Source organism: Fringilla coelebs, assembly GCF_963513975.1.
Source record: "Fringilla coelebs genome assembly, chromosome: 8".
Lineage (NCBI taxonomy): Eukaryota > Metazoa > Chordata > Aves > Passeriformes > Fringillidae > Fringilla > Fringilla coelebs.
This window is the reverse complement of record NC_140066.1, coordinates 30288744-30305573: the sequence shown is the minus strand read 5'-3', so window position 1 is coordinate 30305573 and position 16830 is coordinate 30288744. Positions and strand designations below refer to the sequence as shown.

At 41.8% G+C, this 16830-nt stretch overlaps 1 protein-coding gene across 1 annotated transcript; it reads right to left on the bottom strand.

Annotated features, from left to right (window-relative positions):
* Positions 1–2409: 2409 nt before the first annotated feature.
* On the bottom strand, positions 2410–12950 carry LOC311156492 (inactive pancreatic lipase-related protein 1-like; the record flags this gene model as incomplete). Its single annotated transcript, XM_084210457.1, has 12 exons — positions 2410–2473; positions 3653–3820; positions 4148–4259; positions 5233–5365; positions 5494–5612; positions 6979–7098; positions 7313–7432; positions 8531–8639; positions 9666–9800; positions 11436–11561; positions 11987–12141; positions 12902–12950. The coding sequence occupies 12 exons, from the start codon at positions 12948–12950 to the stop codon at positions 2410–2412; spliced, it is 1410 nt and encodes a 469-aa protein (XP_084066583.1).
* Between the last annotated feature and the right edge of the window lie 3880 nt (positions 12951–16830).

Sequence of the window (16830 nt, the reverse complement as noted above, 5' to 3'; positions counted from 1 at the left end):
CTGTCTGAGCATGCTCCAAAGGCTCAGAAAAAGACTTTTCCTCGGCTCCGTTCAAAGCCTCGCTCCTCCGCGATCCAGGGGGGCTGGAATGCAGCAGTTCGTATCCCTGGACAGGTTCCTCTCCTCCTGGGCCTGTTGGGAAGGGAGCACGACCCCTGCATTCGGCAATCCACTTGATTGAAAATTCTCTCCGTTTCAAAACTTTGAAGAGGGTTTTGAATGCCGGATAAATTCGAGGAAATCCAAAACCCTGGTAAAGAGCCTGCCCAAAAATGAATTCCATGCATTCCCATACATGTAAATCGAGGGAATATACCACACCTGCAAAAAAATCCATGGGATTTTGTCCATCAGAAGAACCCACAGAAACGTCTCGTTGCCATAGGAACTCTGTCTTCACGACCCTGCATTTGCCAGAGGGCAATAATTTTCTCCTGTGAGGGAGAGAACGGAACCTCAGTCTCCATAGGCACCCTCACTCAAATGTCCACCCACATTTTGTAAAAGGCAGCATTTTCAGGAAGGGAAGAGTCAACAGTACCTTGTAGCAGTGTCCTCTGGGCTTCAGCAGGCTGCTCTGTACTGCAAAGGTTTCCGGACATTCTGTCTGGGAGGCGTTTCAAAAGGTTCTCTCTGTGGTCAGCCTTGGCTGTGAACTCTGTCCAAACTCAGGGTCTCCGGTTCTTCAGCTCCAGGCTAGAACTCACTTCTGTGGTCACTTGTGTGGTGACCATCAATGCCACACACTCGGGGATTCACCCAAATGTGACAATGCTCCTCTGGGAGCACAACAAATGAGGAATTTTCTTCACTTGAAGTCTCCAATTGTGGTGGTGTTCACAGGGGTCCCGGGAAGAGAAAAGAGATGAGGATCTGACTCCATGTTTCAGAAGGCTTGATTTATTGTTTTATGAAAAATATTATATTAAAACTATACTAAAAGAATAGAAGAAAGGAATTAATCAGAAGGCTTGAAAGGAATAGAAAAGAATGGAATGATAACAAAAGTTTGTGACTCTCAGACAGTTTGAGAAAGCTGGACTGTGACTGGCCATTAGAATTAGAATTCTAAGGCCATTCTAATTAGAATTACAAACAACCACAGGAGACCAATCAAAGATGCACCTGTTGCATGCCACAGCAGCAGATAATGATAAAGGACAATGAACCCAAATCCTTGTATTTATTAGGCCTGACTCTATTCTTCTACCACTATAAGACTGACCACATTTGGGAAGAACTGGAGACAAAATAAATGTTAGCTTTTAAGTGTCCTTCTGGACAGCATAGGCTGGGAGAAAGGAGAACTCTGCTGTGTGCTTGCTGCACTTGCTCCTGCCTGAGGAGCTGCATGGGGAGAGAAGGAATGTGACAGGGGGAATACCCCAGGAATTCAGGAAATTAACCAGCCTGGTGTTGAACATTTCCAGAGATGGGGCACCTAACACCTCAGGGCAACCTTGGCCAGTTTTAACACTCCTGTAATACAGAACTTCTTCCTTACATCTAATCAGTCAAATAGTACCTTGTAACCTGGGCAAGAAGCAGAAGTGCAATTTAGAAGGTTTTTAAGCATAAAAGCAAGCCTGCATGTGTCTGACTAGAACTGAAATTGCTGGAGGATATTCTCTTCAGTTGTGTTAAAGCAAGGAGCACTTTGGCTTTTATATAAACAACTTACTTCAGCCCAGAGCATGCCCAGAGGTTGCTAATCTTTAGCAGTGATGTTTTTTGTCTGTTATTTACATCCTCTCTCTCCTTCCCATCACCCTGTGAGAGCTGGCAGAATGCACTCAATTAAAAAAACAAACAAACACCAAACAAAACCAACTGCTTTTTTTCTAGACTAGGAAAGTAGTGCTCCATCACTACACAGAATCTAAAGCCTTGCTGGGGGGTTGATGTCCTCCAGGACAGGGTGTTGTGGTGGAGGAAAGGCCACCCAGAGAGACCCAGTCTGGGCAACATCAGGAGAAACTGAGAGAAGGTCCCCAGGAGCAGGAGATGTGTGGAGCTGCAGATCCCCAGCAGTTGAGTGAGGTTTTACCAGTGAGGATGAGCTTCCTCTGGCAGCAGAGGAGACACAGCCCCCTTGTCCAGCCAAATGCTGAGGGACATGAGGAAGGATTACATGGGGACAGAAATGAGTTTGTTTCTGTTAGCTGCCCCCTTTCCTCTTGCTTGAGATTATTTTGAAACAGGCTGAAAGCAGGGGAATTCTTCAACAGGTTTTGGCCCATTCACTCCTAAAGCTACTCTAAAAATTCTGTCTCTAGAGAGGTATCCACAGACTTAACCTCTGCCTCCCAAACCAGCAAAACCCCACCCCAAAAAACACACACCATCAGTACTCCAGTGTTTTCTGTATGCTTTTATTGGTAGCAAGGATTTGGGGATCCAAAAGTGCTGTTAGCAAGCAGTCAGAGTCTGCAGGACATCCTCCCTCACGGTCTCAGACCCACAGAAACGGTACCTGAGGGTAAAGGAAATGAGAGCACCGTGAGCTGTCAGCAGCTGTTGAAATTGTACCAGTGGATTTACTTTGAAGGGAACACAACCTGATCTGTCATTTTAGGCAAGTGAACAGAACAAACTTTGAGCTTCTAAATTTGAAATATAACTGCCGGAGAAAGCACTGATAGACTGTATTAATTCTGCTTCATTCCCCACATTGCTTTAATGTTACAGTTGTAGGGTTTTTTCCCAGATTTTGTGCTACCATCTCTTTAGAGATGACCACAGTTATTTGTGCAAAGGTCACAAGTCAGTAGAAGGGCGAGTTCCTATCTACAGAAATATACTTTGTCAGCGATGGGCTTTGGTAATTGGGAGCTACAGCCAGACTTAGGACCTCTGCTTTAAGGTAAGTTCAAGTGCTACTTGGCTGTAATCATTTCACTTTGCTTGAAACTGTTTCCACCTCCCATGTTGTCTTTCAAATGATGGAATTTTAACTGTGCATTTGAAAATAGAATAAATAAAATTCAAACTGTTCTAGATACCATGATGTGGATAAAATAAAATAACTGATCAAGAAAATGAAGGAATTTAGAGTCCAGGAAAATTAGTGAAAGTGGGTCAGTAAAACATGCTTCTATAATCTGAACATCCAAGCTCTGCTTTATGAAGTCTAGAGAAATCAATGTTAGCCTCTTTAACTCAGCTTTATAGGTAGCTTTTCAGTGCAGGCTCCAAGTGTTAGTGTTCCTCTTTGGATGGGTGGATTTATTATCACCATCCTCTTTAGTCAGTTATGACCTTAAGGGTCATCAATACCAATGGAATACTTGGCTGATTGAAATAATCTGTTTTTATGGACAGAAGGAGTTTAGCAAGAATGATGCTGACGATCCAAGTCAGCCTTAATTCTTCTTGCCCAAAGAGTTTCACAGAAAATTTTCTTTTCTAAGTCCTGGAGAGATTTTCAATTTTTCTTTGAGGTTATTTAAGGCAAAGGGTTGAAGTAGCAGTGAATAGAACTATGGATGAACAGTGTCTTGAAAGGAAGGAATGAAAAGGTTTCCTTGAGAATCTTTTCCTTTTAATGCCTTAAATAACTTTTCTTGTGGAAAGGCTTCCAGTCCACCTTATAATTTTGTCCCCTGTCTTCACCAGTAACTTCCAAGATTTTCACAATTTTCACAATACTTACTGTGCTCTAGTTTCCCCAGCTTCTACTGTGATAGTTGCAGCTCCCAGGTGAGGAAGAGATGGGTTGACCCTGTTGTTGTTCCAAAGGAATTTAACCTTGGTCAATTGTCCTACATTAACTTCGGCATCAATGTAGGCTGTGTAAGTGTGGCCTGGTCTGAGGGTACCCCTGTGAAAAACAGCATTTTATGGATGTGAGGCATGGCAACATTTAGAGTGAATTAGCAGTCTTGTCAAAGGCTCTGCTGTGGTGGCAAGAGGGTAGTAATTGAGCAGAGAGAGAACATTCATCCTATTATATGGCAGCAAGATTATTGCCAGATTTCTGATGTAATTCATCCCAAATCACTTTTCAGATTCAGCAAAGGCAGGTGGGCCTGATATGCTGCCTTTTTGTTTCAGTCTTCATAAGATCAATTAAACAAAATTATTAATTACAAATACAAATTAATGGTTCTAGAAGAAAGGTTCCTTTTCTATTGAACTTTTAACTTACTGAGTGATCTGGTGCTGCTTTGTGTTGCCTCCACTGCCATACAGGGCAACATTCGCATATCCTTTAACTTCGCTGTTTCCAGAGAGGGTCACAGATACTTTGTACCTCCAAACTGCACAGAAGAAATAGAATTACTTAGACTGTACCCTGGGAGAAACAATCCCCACAACATCCAATTCCAGGTTTTTTTGGTTTTTTTTGTTTTGTTTTTGCTTGTGTGTCTGTACAGTATCGTTGAAAGCAGAAAATACAAAACACCTGTGAGTGAATTCTATTATGTCCTAATGAGATCAGCATGAGAAATTGAAGACATTTGTGTTACTTTCTGGGAAAGAAAATAGAGATAACTAGTCTATATTGTAGTAAATACAGTACAGATCTCAGCATTTTGACCATTAAGGCTTTCATACAGAGTGAATCTGAATATAAAGGGGTGTTAGTGGATAAATACAGATACAGAATCTAAGCAGCATGAAAGAATTCTGAAACTCCAGGAAAATAATTTTTGTTGGTGGGAACTTCCTTCTAGAGAGCAATTAGCAAAAGGAACTCAAGGAGATTCTGATTTGTGCTTACAAGGGCAAACTAAGCAGTGTGTTGTGAGAGCTGGCTTTTAGGATAAGTGAGGTTGTAAAGGAGCTCATCTTGTCCATGCAGCAGCTGTGATCAGCTTGTTCTTGGCCTTTGTCAAATGGAGATTTTGGCATCTCCAATGGTGGAGATTTCCCAGTTTCCCTGGCCCCTCTTTCTGCATTAACCACTGCCATTGTGATGTAATTTTCACTATTTAATAAGAAATTCCCTTTCTGCAACTTCTGTGCATTGTCTCTCCTCCATTCTCCTTGAACACAGCAGTTCTCTGAACAACTCAGTAACCTCCACTAGACTCTAGAGTTTGTCAGTCACTTTCTTGTCCTGTAGTGCCCCAAACTGTCATTAGTGATGGGGCAAAAGAAGATAAAGCATGAAGAACAGAAGAGACTTTGCACTGTGATGAGATCTGTTCCTCTGCTAAAGTTACCTGCCGAACAGGCAAATAAAAGTTTTACAAGGAGTAGGTAGCAATGGATACACTCAAAACTCACGAGGAAAATCCTTGGCCTCCCTAGTATGCAAGTAAAGTTTCTTGAACTCTTTCTTAGTAGCCTGGTCCTTGAATCTGTCTGCGTAGTGTCCCATATTTGGGCATCCCTCTGGTGGGCATGGGAAGCATTTTCCCTAGTGAAAACAAATATATCTATTAATGACATTATCCAGCCAGACAAGGGAAAGAGAAATTAGTCAAAGGATTTATTTTTAATAATGTTTTCAATAGGGTCCATCCCAAAGCTCTGAGAAATACTTACTTCTTGAAAAAGATTATATGAATCACACTGATAGCCTAAAAATCCGTCAGGGTACAGGATACTGTCCGAGTAATACTTGTAACTCCGCAAGTGATTGCAAGCCACAAAGTCCCGCGTTCCTGTGAAAAGATGCCCGAGGTTGGTTCTCCTTTTCTCTTCCCACTCAAGGAAAGCAAGCCATGTCACCGGGATGCATCATTCCTCCTCAAAACCTCATCTCAGTTCTTGCAGAATCAAACATGAGATTGGAACCTTACTTGCTTCTGATGTACTCACCGAAGGAATGATTCCCTAAGGAATGTCACTGGCTCAACAGGTAGAAAATGCAAACTTGAAATGCTTTGTGGAGACAGACTGTGCAGCTCAGCCCTGTCCCTCAGAAAACTCTCATTCAAGCAATCTGACAGAGTTTAACCAATGGAAACTGCCTGAAGTAGGTCTTTTGTAGGCAGCAGTTTCATTACCATAACAAAAGAAAACCAAATGAAAAGTATTTAACAGTGAACTTCCTAGGGCAGTGCTGATTTGCTCCAGCTGAGGGCTTCAAAACAAAATTATTATTATTTGGGGGTACTTAAGAAAGGGAGACTCTTAAAATTAAAATAATGAATATATTCTTTTCCTTTGTGTTTCCTGATTTCAGGTTAAAAAGAAGACCATATACTATGCAGTTATTTCTTTGTGCTTTAATTCCCCATTATTGATAACAAGTTTACTCTATCAAGAAAAAAAAAGGGGCAAGAATGAAAAAGTAATGCCTCCAGGTGCATTGAATAAACCTGGAGTAAAAGGTTAGAGATCACAAAGTTGTTTGCAGTAGTGTAAGAAAGAACTCAGATAATGTACTGAAAAATCTCCACAGCAGAAATCTTCAGAGTTTTTAATTTACTTTTTTAATCTTATGTGCAATTTATTTTTAGAAAGATAAATATGAATACTCTGATACTTAGAAATTTTACTACAACCAAGTAAAACAACAAAGTGTATTTGAGCAACTACGTGCCAGTCTTTGCCTAAAAACAGGCACAATGAGATCACTTCAATGCAACTCTGACTGTAATCTGTAACTTAACAAGGAATCGAATTAATTGCTCTATCTATGAAGAATTTCAGCCGAAGACACTCTCCCAGGAATAGCTGTGAACATCTTTGCCCAGTTGCACCAATGCTGCTGCTGGACAGTTAGACACAAAATGCAATGTATTGTTAAAAGACCCTTCAAAATGTTTGGACAGGTCCAGCAACTTTTGTTTCTGATATTAGCTCCTTTAGAGGAAATACAGTTTCCAGAGGCAAGGCCTTTGTCTTGTTTATTTATTAATAAGCTCTGGAAAAGTGGTGTGTTTTGAGCATTTTTACAGCTTCACTGCAGTCTGCAGCTGGTGGATACAGCAAAAGCTAATGTTAAACACCTGAATTAAGGCAAGATAAGTGGCTCCACTTTGAGGGCTTCCCCTGAATTTATAATGCAAACAACACACTTACCTTCCCAGATGCCATCGAGATCTACGATCTGTGAAATAGGGTTCTTGTCACAGCCTGGCATCTCCTCTCCTCCATTTGGATAAAAGTCAAGATGTCCGATAGCTGGGCGAATGCCAAAACCTGGAGCATTTGAAGCAGGGGTAAGCATGTGTTAAATGAATGTTTCCTCATACCTGTAGCTGCTGGCTCCAAGTTTGCCTGGGCACCGTGTTTTAGGACAGGAGCCGTTAGTGACTGAAGTGGTGAATCAGTCGCAGCACTGAAGTGCCAGAGGGCATAAATAATTCAGTACAGTAAATAATAAATAATGAGTAGAGTAGAGCTGCATACTCACCTAAGTTGGGGATGGTGGGAGCTGAGTCTGTGTGGATTACATCAACAAATTGTGCATCAGATTTGTCCAGTCTGACTTCAATTGGAGTGCCTTGAAAATAAGGTTGTGCAGGGTCCAGTCCTGAGAGAAAAAGAGTAGTGTTATGTATGAATAAAGAAATGTATAGGTGTAGAATCATTTTACATATCATAGATCGATGGTATAGAATGAATGTCACAAATACAGTTGCCCATGGTTCTTATATCTAAATAATATAGGCATTAATAAAATGAGGATGTGTGCTCTCAACTTACCAAGTGGCTTTTCTCTCAGGAAGTCACCTGTGGGAAGCCTATTAAATTTTACTGCTTTACATACTTACAGCAATACTGAATGCCAACACTTGGAATGAATTTGTTTTTTAATTGAACTTCTCTTTAATAACACTGCTGAAACAGGATACTGTGTCTGCATCCCAAGGAACTGATGCACCAGCAGGGTTTCTAGAGTCCCTTGCTTGAGAGTACTCAGAGGAAATTGTGCTGATAGCACCCCCTGCTTGCAAGTGTTGAAACCTGCCTGCCTACATCGGGCTCCAGTCAGATTTTGGGAAAAACATCTAGTTTTGAAGCAATGAGCTTTGCTTTTGGACCTAGCAGAAAATGGAATCAATTTGCTTGCCAAATTGCTGCAACAATTTCAGGTGCTTGTGAAGTCTTGCAAATTGTACAGTTTTAGCTGCCTTATACTTGCATCTCTTCTTGTGTCCCTAGGCAGCTTATTTTGGGTTTGCTTTTAAACTGAATTTTGTAGACTACTAGTCCAAGTTTCACCAAGCCTGAAATCCCTGAGGAAAAACAGCAGTTCAAAAGGGTTTTGTTAATAATGTCCAAAATTGTCTTTTATCCCTGAAAGGCCACTCTGCTTAATGCACAATGCCCTTGGCATTGCCTACATGATGAATAAGCAGCTCAAACCCAGAGCTTTAACCTCTGGAAGTGCTGAACATTTTAAAAAAAATCCCTTTGCTGTGTAACACACGTGCAACAAAACAATTATCACGTTCCTTCCCCCGACTCAGCACAGCCCTGCTCCTTGGGGTACAGTGTGAAAGGAGCATAATGTCCCAACTGCCCTGACTATGGTGCAGCCCAGAGAAGCAATCACAGTGGGATGATTCAGGGTGGGTAGCAGGGGTTTGGGAGGTGGCTCTGGTGGGAGGTGGCTGCAGGCACTGACCTGTAATTCTGCCGATGCCAGGGAGCCTCCGGCCGGCCTCACCAGCAACATGTGCTCCCAGGCTGTGGCCAATGATGTGAACATTAGCTGGGGAGTATCCATATTCATCCTGGCAAAACAGCAAAAAACAAACATTGCTATGCCCCTTTGCATCAGCAAACAGCACCAGGGAGGACTTGAAAGGAGCTGGGAAACTACTTTTAATTTATCTGCTGGCACAGGAACTCCTCTAGGTTTTCAGCATCTCTTTGTCAGTTAGTTCTGTCCAGTACCTAGATTTTCCAAACCTCCTTATTCAGCTGCTGCCCTGGTTTGGAGGTTGGTATAACTCCAGACAGCTCTGTGAAGAATCCTGAGGGGCTCTGTATTCTTCCAGAGGGCCCATTAAGGTTCAGAGAATGCTTGTCTGGCTTGCAAGAATAAGGCAGGCAGGAACTCTTAGTTACACCTGGCAGGTTAAGCACCACTCAAAGCTGGAGGAGGCCATGAGATGAGAAATGCCTTCAGCCTTTTTGGACAGGAATTCAGTAGCTGCAATACAGATGTGGAGAATGGGAGGTGGGTCAGAGCACTGCTAGACCCAACACACTCTCTGGTTTTAGTTATTTATAGTTCTTTAATCGGAAATTTGTGTAGATTAAGACAAGGCTTCAGACAAAGCTTCCCTTGCCATGTGAGGCTGGCTGCAAAAGGAGCCACCTCCTGTGGGTTTGGGCAGTGTCCACCTCAGCTTTCCCTGGGGCAGCTGGTGGGTCCTGCTTGTCCCCAGCCAGTGCTGCCAGCTGGTTTTCTGGTGTTCACGTGAGCTCATTGCTTCTGTCTCCATGGAAGGAAGTTTGTCATATCCATTATTTCTGCATATTTAGTTTTGCACTGCATTTCTTAACATCTACAGGGTAACCCTTTGGCTGTACTATGAATGTCCTTTAGAATTTCCTCTCCTTAAGTCAGCAGGCCTCGCTGCTATCACATAATTTTCTCCTTTTAAAAAATTGTGTTGTTTGTTACAAGTGCTACTGATAATGGAGTAGAGAGCAATATTTTCTGCTGGTTACATCCACATTTGTGAAAGTTCCAGAGCTGTATTTCGAAAAGTCAGTATTCTAGTAGAGCTTTAGAAACAGCAGACTCTTACCTTGAGGACATTAATAAAATAAGCGATTTCAGCGCCCACGACGCGGACGTTGTTGGCTGCCTGGGTGTACTGACACCTGGAACCTTTCTTCCAGCTCACGCAGATGCAGTTCACATCTTCCACAGAAAGCATCCTCTGTTTTGTAAAACAAAAGTAAAAACATTGGTAAATAGAGTATGGGATTAATTCATGTTGGTCATTGTGGCTCAGCTACTAAATCTTGTGTGAACTTGTATGAGAATGATTTGAAAACCAAAGCTGTAGCATGGATATGTGCTCAGAGGGGTTTGTGTGATCACACAATGCTGAAAGAGGGTGATACGTATTGCAGTAATCATTTCAAATCCCCAGAGCAGTATTTCTTACAGGAAGGAGAACAATATCAATAATGAAACGTTCAATTTGTATTTTCAATCAAACTTGGTACGTAGCACTAAGTAAGAGCTCTACTTACGCACCTATTCACTTCAGTGATTTAAAAGTATACTGTAACTCAAATTCAATTAGAATATTTTTGATAGTAAAAGGGAATAGTGGTTTTCTGATGCAGGTTTGTAAGAAAGAGAATGTTTTTATAAGATGGTGTAGAAGCTGTTGGTGTTTATTTTGCATTTATGGCTGTATTTGGGAATATGCAGGTAGAGACTCTGCCACAGAATCAGAAGCTTTACTGCTCTCCATTGAGCTGGATTGTTTGGCTAAAAGTATTTTGTTTTAGCAACTTAGGTATATGGCAACAACTGAGAAAGGACAAAAAAGGCAATAAAAGTGTCTGTGATCATACTACAAGTGGTAAAAATCAGTTTGCAGGTACTTGAAACAAATTATTGACTGACAAATCCAAGAATCATGCCTCGTTCTTTCTTTTCTTTTGATCTAGCATCATAAAGAAGAAGGCAATGAGGATGCAGTAAATGTGAAATAGCTTGATTTTAACTTCAGATTGTTCCTCATAGGGTTCTCATAAGTAAAATAGGAATACATTATTTTAAAAAATGGTATTTCTGTTAATGATTGAAAACCCTTATCCTCAAAGTGCCATCAACTGTTATTTTGCTCTTTGCTGCATGACTGGGGGCTTTCATTAGCTCCAGCATCAATTAAAAGGATGTTCGGAGGACTTGAGAAAAGCACAAGCTGGAATTGCACTTTTTATAGAGACAGTTAGGAAATAATTTGTGGAAGTAGCACAAAAATCAATAAAGCATAGTGCTTTACTACATTCAGTGCTCATAGCAAGTCCTAGATGGAAAGCTTTGTTCCAAATACTCCCCTTGAGGTCCCCATTGAATGTACATTTTTATGTCTTTGTTGCTTTTGGCAATGGCCAGCCCAGCTGCTCAGCCTCCTGCACCCATGTGGCAGCCCAAACCTTCCTGACCGCCCTTCCACGTCTAGAAAGCTTCTCTTGGCTGGAGAAATAGGATGCAGGAGCTTTGAGTCTTCAGGTATTTCTGGAATCCCCCCGATCCTAGCCAACATCTTGCCCCAAGGTTTGTGTTCTTTTTACCAAGAAAAAGGGCACTTACTGAGTCAAATCTTTTTGTCACTCACTTCACTAAAGAGAAAAGCTGAATGCATTTTACCTCATTATTGCCTCAAGGTGCAAAGCTACATATTAAATTTGGTAGCAATGCGAAAATGTGAACTGATTTTTGCTTTCTTATCACTACAAATACCATGAGAAAAGTGGGTTAGAACTAGAGAAAACAGGCAATTGATATGAATGTGTTTATAAATGCAAACTAAGGGTGTCCCTGTGGTACCTACCTTGCACATGTCTGACAACCAGTTTTCTTCTCCGTGGTCAATAAATCCATGTACAATAAATCTGGTCTTCCTGTTTGCATTAAAATTTGAGGCCTTGAGTCTTGACTTATCAACAGCAGACACCTCCTACATTAATGTAGATTTAAAAATGTGATTAGCATAGAGAAGAACTTAATAAACCTTTGAATCTGCTTCCTGTAAATAAGTTTTCAAAACTGCAAAGACCTGAACTGTGCTTATCTATGCAGGTCATTGAAACTTTTGCGATGTTGAAGTCATTGGCAAGAATTCACATGAAGGTTCACGTGAATTCAAACCAAAGTCTGATACCCATTTTAGAGCAAACAAGACTTCAGCGTGCTTTCGTTTTTTTTTTTTTTTTGTGGAAAAAAATACCCCAAAATGCTCAATTTCCCAGTAGTTCTCAGCAGGACCCTGCCAAGGAACTAGAAGGGGTGGTCTTTTGAATAAAGTGGAAGTTTGGCCATTTTTAACACTTTTCAGGAACACAGCATGTGATACAGCAATGTTTAAACCACAACAGTTCTTACTTGAGAGTAACCCGTGTTCTGTCTAGTGTACAGGAGGAACTGAGTGCCTATGCTCTCTGGTTTCCAGGGTAATTTGTAGATGGGTCTTTCTACAGTCCCAGACCATGGTGCATCATCTGTGAAGCACCCAAGCCTGTCATAGCAAACTTCTTTGCCTGTAGCATGAAGACAAAAAAAGAAAAAAAGTGAATGAGCAGAGAAATGGAGCAGTCAGAACTCATAGCATGGCTTCTCTGAGGGGGGTGGGTGGGGTGTCTTTTTTTATTCTAGAAAATCCCACAGTTTACAGAAAGCCAAGACCAGCAGTTGCCCTCTCCTAGATCTTGAGAGGCTGCAGTTTATCCTATTGCTCATCAAAAAATTCTTCAGAGGATTCCTTTGTGGTGTCCTTGGGTACCCTCCCCCAGCTGTTGCTTTGCCCAAGGCAGAGACAGCTGATGAGTTTCTCCTAATGCCAAGCCAAAATATTGCAGATAATCAGCAATAACTTGAGACTGTGCTGAACAGCTGACTGCCCATGGAAAGTCTTATAGTTACACAAGCCAGTGTCTTCTGCTGAATACAAAGCTATGCCCTCATTAGACTGCCTGCTCCCCTTGCCCTGGCTTTTTTTATTTTCCATGTCCATCATTATTAGTAAGAGTACAAGAAACAGTTCCCTATGTGTAGTAGAGAAGTAGCTTTGTTCTGCGATAGGAAACATCAGCTTTTCTTGCTCACTCTTAGGGCAGAATTCCCAGAGTGGAGAGGAAAGACAACACTCACTCTCATCTCATCATTCCTGTATGGAAAAGTGAACCACGTTAACCCCAGTAAATAGGTCTTAAGGCAGCAGGGTGTAGAATAACAGATAGAAATAGGTGGAAAATACAGCAGCATAGAAAGGCAATACAAACACTAACCCCATATGCTTACCTTCTGCTGCGCTGAGCAGAAACAGGCCAAGAATCCAAATTCCAAGCATCTGGAACAGCAGAAAAAGCAGCAGCTAGGATTTGCTAACCCACTCGTTTAGCAAGCACACTCAGCCCTGTGGTGCTGAATTTTCTCAAGGTGAACAGAGTGCCTGCTCTTTCTGCAGGATGTATCCCTGACTGCTGTGTGCCAGACACACTCTGTGTGAGTCAGCTTTGTGTTTGCTTGCCCCATGAGAGATTGGGGGCCATCAATATACAAAAAATCATAACAACAATCATAACTTAAATCCAGGCTGATTTTTTCCTTCTAATCAGATGTACAGGAGCTACTTTAGAATTAGCATGAGGATTAGAGAACATGAGCTGCCATTCCCCTTCCCACTCCTGTGCTGCGAGAAGCCACAAATCTGACGAGGTACAAGGAAAAACCCCCCGACCCAAACTACTTACCATGGAGTCTTGAAGCTCCTTGAAGCATTGGTGTGTGAACATTGCATGTACTTTTATAGTCTGCTTTATCCTTGGAAAGGATCCTAGAAAGATAGGAATATTTGTTTCAGATAATAGTTTCTAGATAAGATGGCAAACAACTTTAATGGCTGGTTTCTCTGATAGCTCCAATATCCATGGTCATAGATTTCTTGAATCAGTGAGCTGGATCCCACAATATGATTGGAGCTCCAGAGGCTGGTAATTCCCAGGCAACAACTCATCAGGAATGGCTCATGGAACAGAACTGTATGGATCTGTGTGTCTTGTCTTGGCTGGGAAGGCTTTTATTTTTGGGGTGTAGGAGGTCTGCTGGGGGAGTTAGTAGGGAACCACATCATTTTTAAGCTCCAGTCCTAGCCCTGTATCCAGTGACCTCAGATGTGAAATGCTCCTGTGTTTTCTGGGTCTTTTGATGAAGGCTTATCGCTTTTGGAATACTCTTAGTGGGTTTGGTATATTCTTTTCATAGTGAAAGAGTCTCGCCTTCTCCAGGCATTTCCTGGCTGAATTAAGTAGATGTAGGACAGTTGTGAAAGCACTGGGATCCTTTCTGTACTACCCATGAAGCCCAAGCTTTGAGAAAAGTTCTGAGCGATTCACTGAGAGCAAGCACACTGGAAATATATACAGATGACATTCAGAATTCCCCCAGACACTGGGAAATGGCTGGAATGTTACAAAGCTCTGTAGATTGTTCTAGTAGAAACATCAACTAAAAGGTGAAAAGCAGCCTGTGCGAAATGCACAGGATTAGGTCTGGCAACCCCTTGGACCTGTTTGTCTCTAGGAGAAGGCCCTAAGTGAACTCCAGAAGAAATGAGACCTGAGCTGGCTCCACTTAGAGAGTTTCATCAGCTTGGCTATGCTTTATGCTTTATATGTTTGCAAACTTGATGTTCCCTGATCTCCACCTCTGGGAATGACCAAGTGGATACCAGTTGTTCTACTGCTATCATCAGTGATAATGGAGTTAATTTCTTTAAATAGCTACATTTGGTTTTTCATTGAGATACCACCTTTGATACTGATGTAGAGCTTTGTGCTCCTGTTTTTAGTTGAAGTGGGATTTTGGTTTGTAAATAGGTTTGTGTCAGTGGAATCAGTACATGCCCCAGTGCAGTGACATATTTTACACTTGTTCAGAATGAGGAGGGAACATGGGGGAAGTTTTTCCCAGTTAATTTAAGAGCTGATGGAAAAGATTTAAGTTAGGATTTTTTCCATTAGTCTGCTGCTCTTATTCAATACTGTAATAATACAGGTCAGACAGAATAAATGGACAGCTGCTTGCTTCTCCTTTGGGAAGGCTGGGCAGGGCTGGGATGCATTCCCTCAGTGCAATGCAGGCTGCTCTTTGCCTGGAGGAGATGCTCTGGTTCTTGTGGCCTCACAGACGGGGGCTTTGGAAAAAGGATGGGTTTTGATTTAAGACAGAAAAAAAGTAATAAATTAAGGCACAACTATGTTTCTCCAGTCCTGAAGAAAGTGTAGTCTGGAATAGGAAGCAGGCAGAAGACAGGACTGGATTTCTGGTGTTCAGGATGCTGTGGGTCTCTCTTGGGACACTGTGAAGCTTCCCAGCATTGTTCACTTTTCCTTGCCATGTGTCAGTTGCCCAGGAGACTTGCAGGACTCAGAACTGCAGGTCTCTCTGGCTGAATCTCAGACTTGTGTTTAATTATGCTTTTAATTTTTTCACACTTGTGATTAATCAAGGATACAACAGGGCTGGGGTTTTTCTTTAAAAAAAAAATCATTCAGAATTCTATACTCATAAATGTTTTGTCATAGTATTTCTGCCCCTTTTTCTTAGAACACTATCTGCTCAAGTGCTTGTATATCGTTTATCAAACATGGGGCAATATGGGGGAATGGGAGTAAATAAATTATTAACTCTTTCTTCCTCTTCATTAGCTCAGAGTTTAGGTCTTAGAAAAATATCCACTGCCTTGGTCTCTTGCAGCTGCAGGAGGCTCACTCATGCTGTGCTTTGCAGAGCAGTAATGGTCATTTTAAATGTGAAATGGTCAGTCCCAGGTTTTGCAAACCTGGTTCCTCAGAGTTTATCTTCAAGACTCTCAGTGGCCCCTGAGAAAGTTTGTGTTTGAAATTAAACAGCATCCAGGAGCTGGGATTCTGTAGTTAGTTCCTTGCAAAGTGGGGGCACTTGAGGTTTGCCTTGTCTGCCTTTTCCAGGCAGGTGCAGTACAAAGGCTGGCTCACCTGCTGCAGGAATCACCTGGCCTTGTGCTGCTCCTGCCCCATCCCAGAGTGTCTTCTGGGGGCTGTGCTCCCCTGTGGGGCTGCAAAACCCTGACCAGCAGCACAGGCTGCAGAAGGGAGGTGTTTCAGACCTGCAGGGGTGTTCTGAGGACATCTGTTGCCTTGAGAGTGTTTGATAATATCCCAGATTTATCTCTCTGTGTGGTGGAACTCAGCTCTTGCCTTGAGGAGCAGATAGAGTGAGACTGTGCAGTGTTTGAAATGGATTTTAGTATCTGTGATTTCTGGTTGCTCCATAGTTACAAGCACAATAAACAGGCTCAAACATGAGAAACATTGACATGTGTATTTGCAAAGAACTAAAAAAACCAAAGGGAACAACAATTTTTATTTTTTTTCATTTGTTTAATTGTGTTTTTTGCCAAGATCTCCATGCACAAGACTGAGGGTTTACTCAGCTGCCATGTACAGACCTTGAGGACCTCTAGCAAGGTGTAAGTAACTGAGGCTCTCCATATGCCACAGTTCCATGGCCACAAAAAGTTGACCTGGGAAGAAAAGAAAAAGCTTAAATCAAGGTTTATCTCTTTTTATCTCTTTTTGCCCAATGACAATGAAAGGGTGCCAGCTGTCACCTTGAGGGTTGTTAGTCCAACCCATAATCCCACTTCCTAATAGCCTGCTGCAAAGATTATTAACATCTGCTATGAATAGTAACAAGGTGAATGTCCTTCTTTTGGGGACCAGCTGTAAAATTGGAGGTTTAATATCCTTTATCTTGGTTTGTAATTGTTTTGCTGTGGAAAAGCTAAACATTTCAAATTCTTCATTGCTGTATTCTTTCCCAGACAGTTATTCCCTGGTGCGTGGTCAAACATCTGATTTTTCTGGGTTTTTTTCTGTCCAAGGTGCAATGCCTTGTATTTTTTCTTATTGAAATTCAAATTGTTGATTACAGACCATGTGTCAAATTCCAGACAATTTCTCCATCTTTTCTCACAGGGTTTTTTCTCTTGCCTTCTGACCTCTAAATGGGATACACTTACCTATGTCCATCTGCTCCATTTATTATATTGACTGTTTCTGCTCCCAGTCTTGCCCAGAGCAGAGAGAATATGGCTTTATTCCAGCGAAATTCAATTTTAGTAGTATTTTTGGGGTTGATTTCAACATCAAGATACTGTGTGTAAACATCATCTTGAGAGAGGTCTC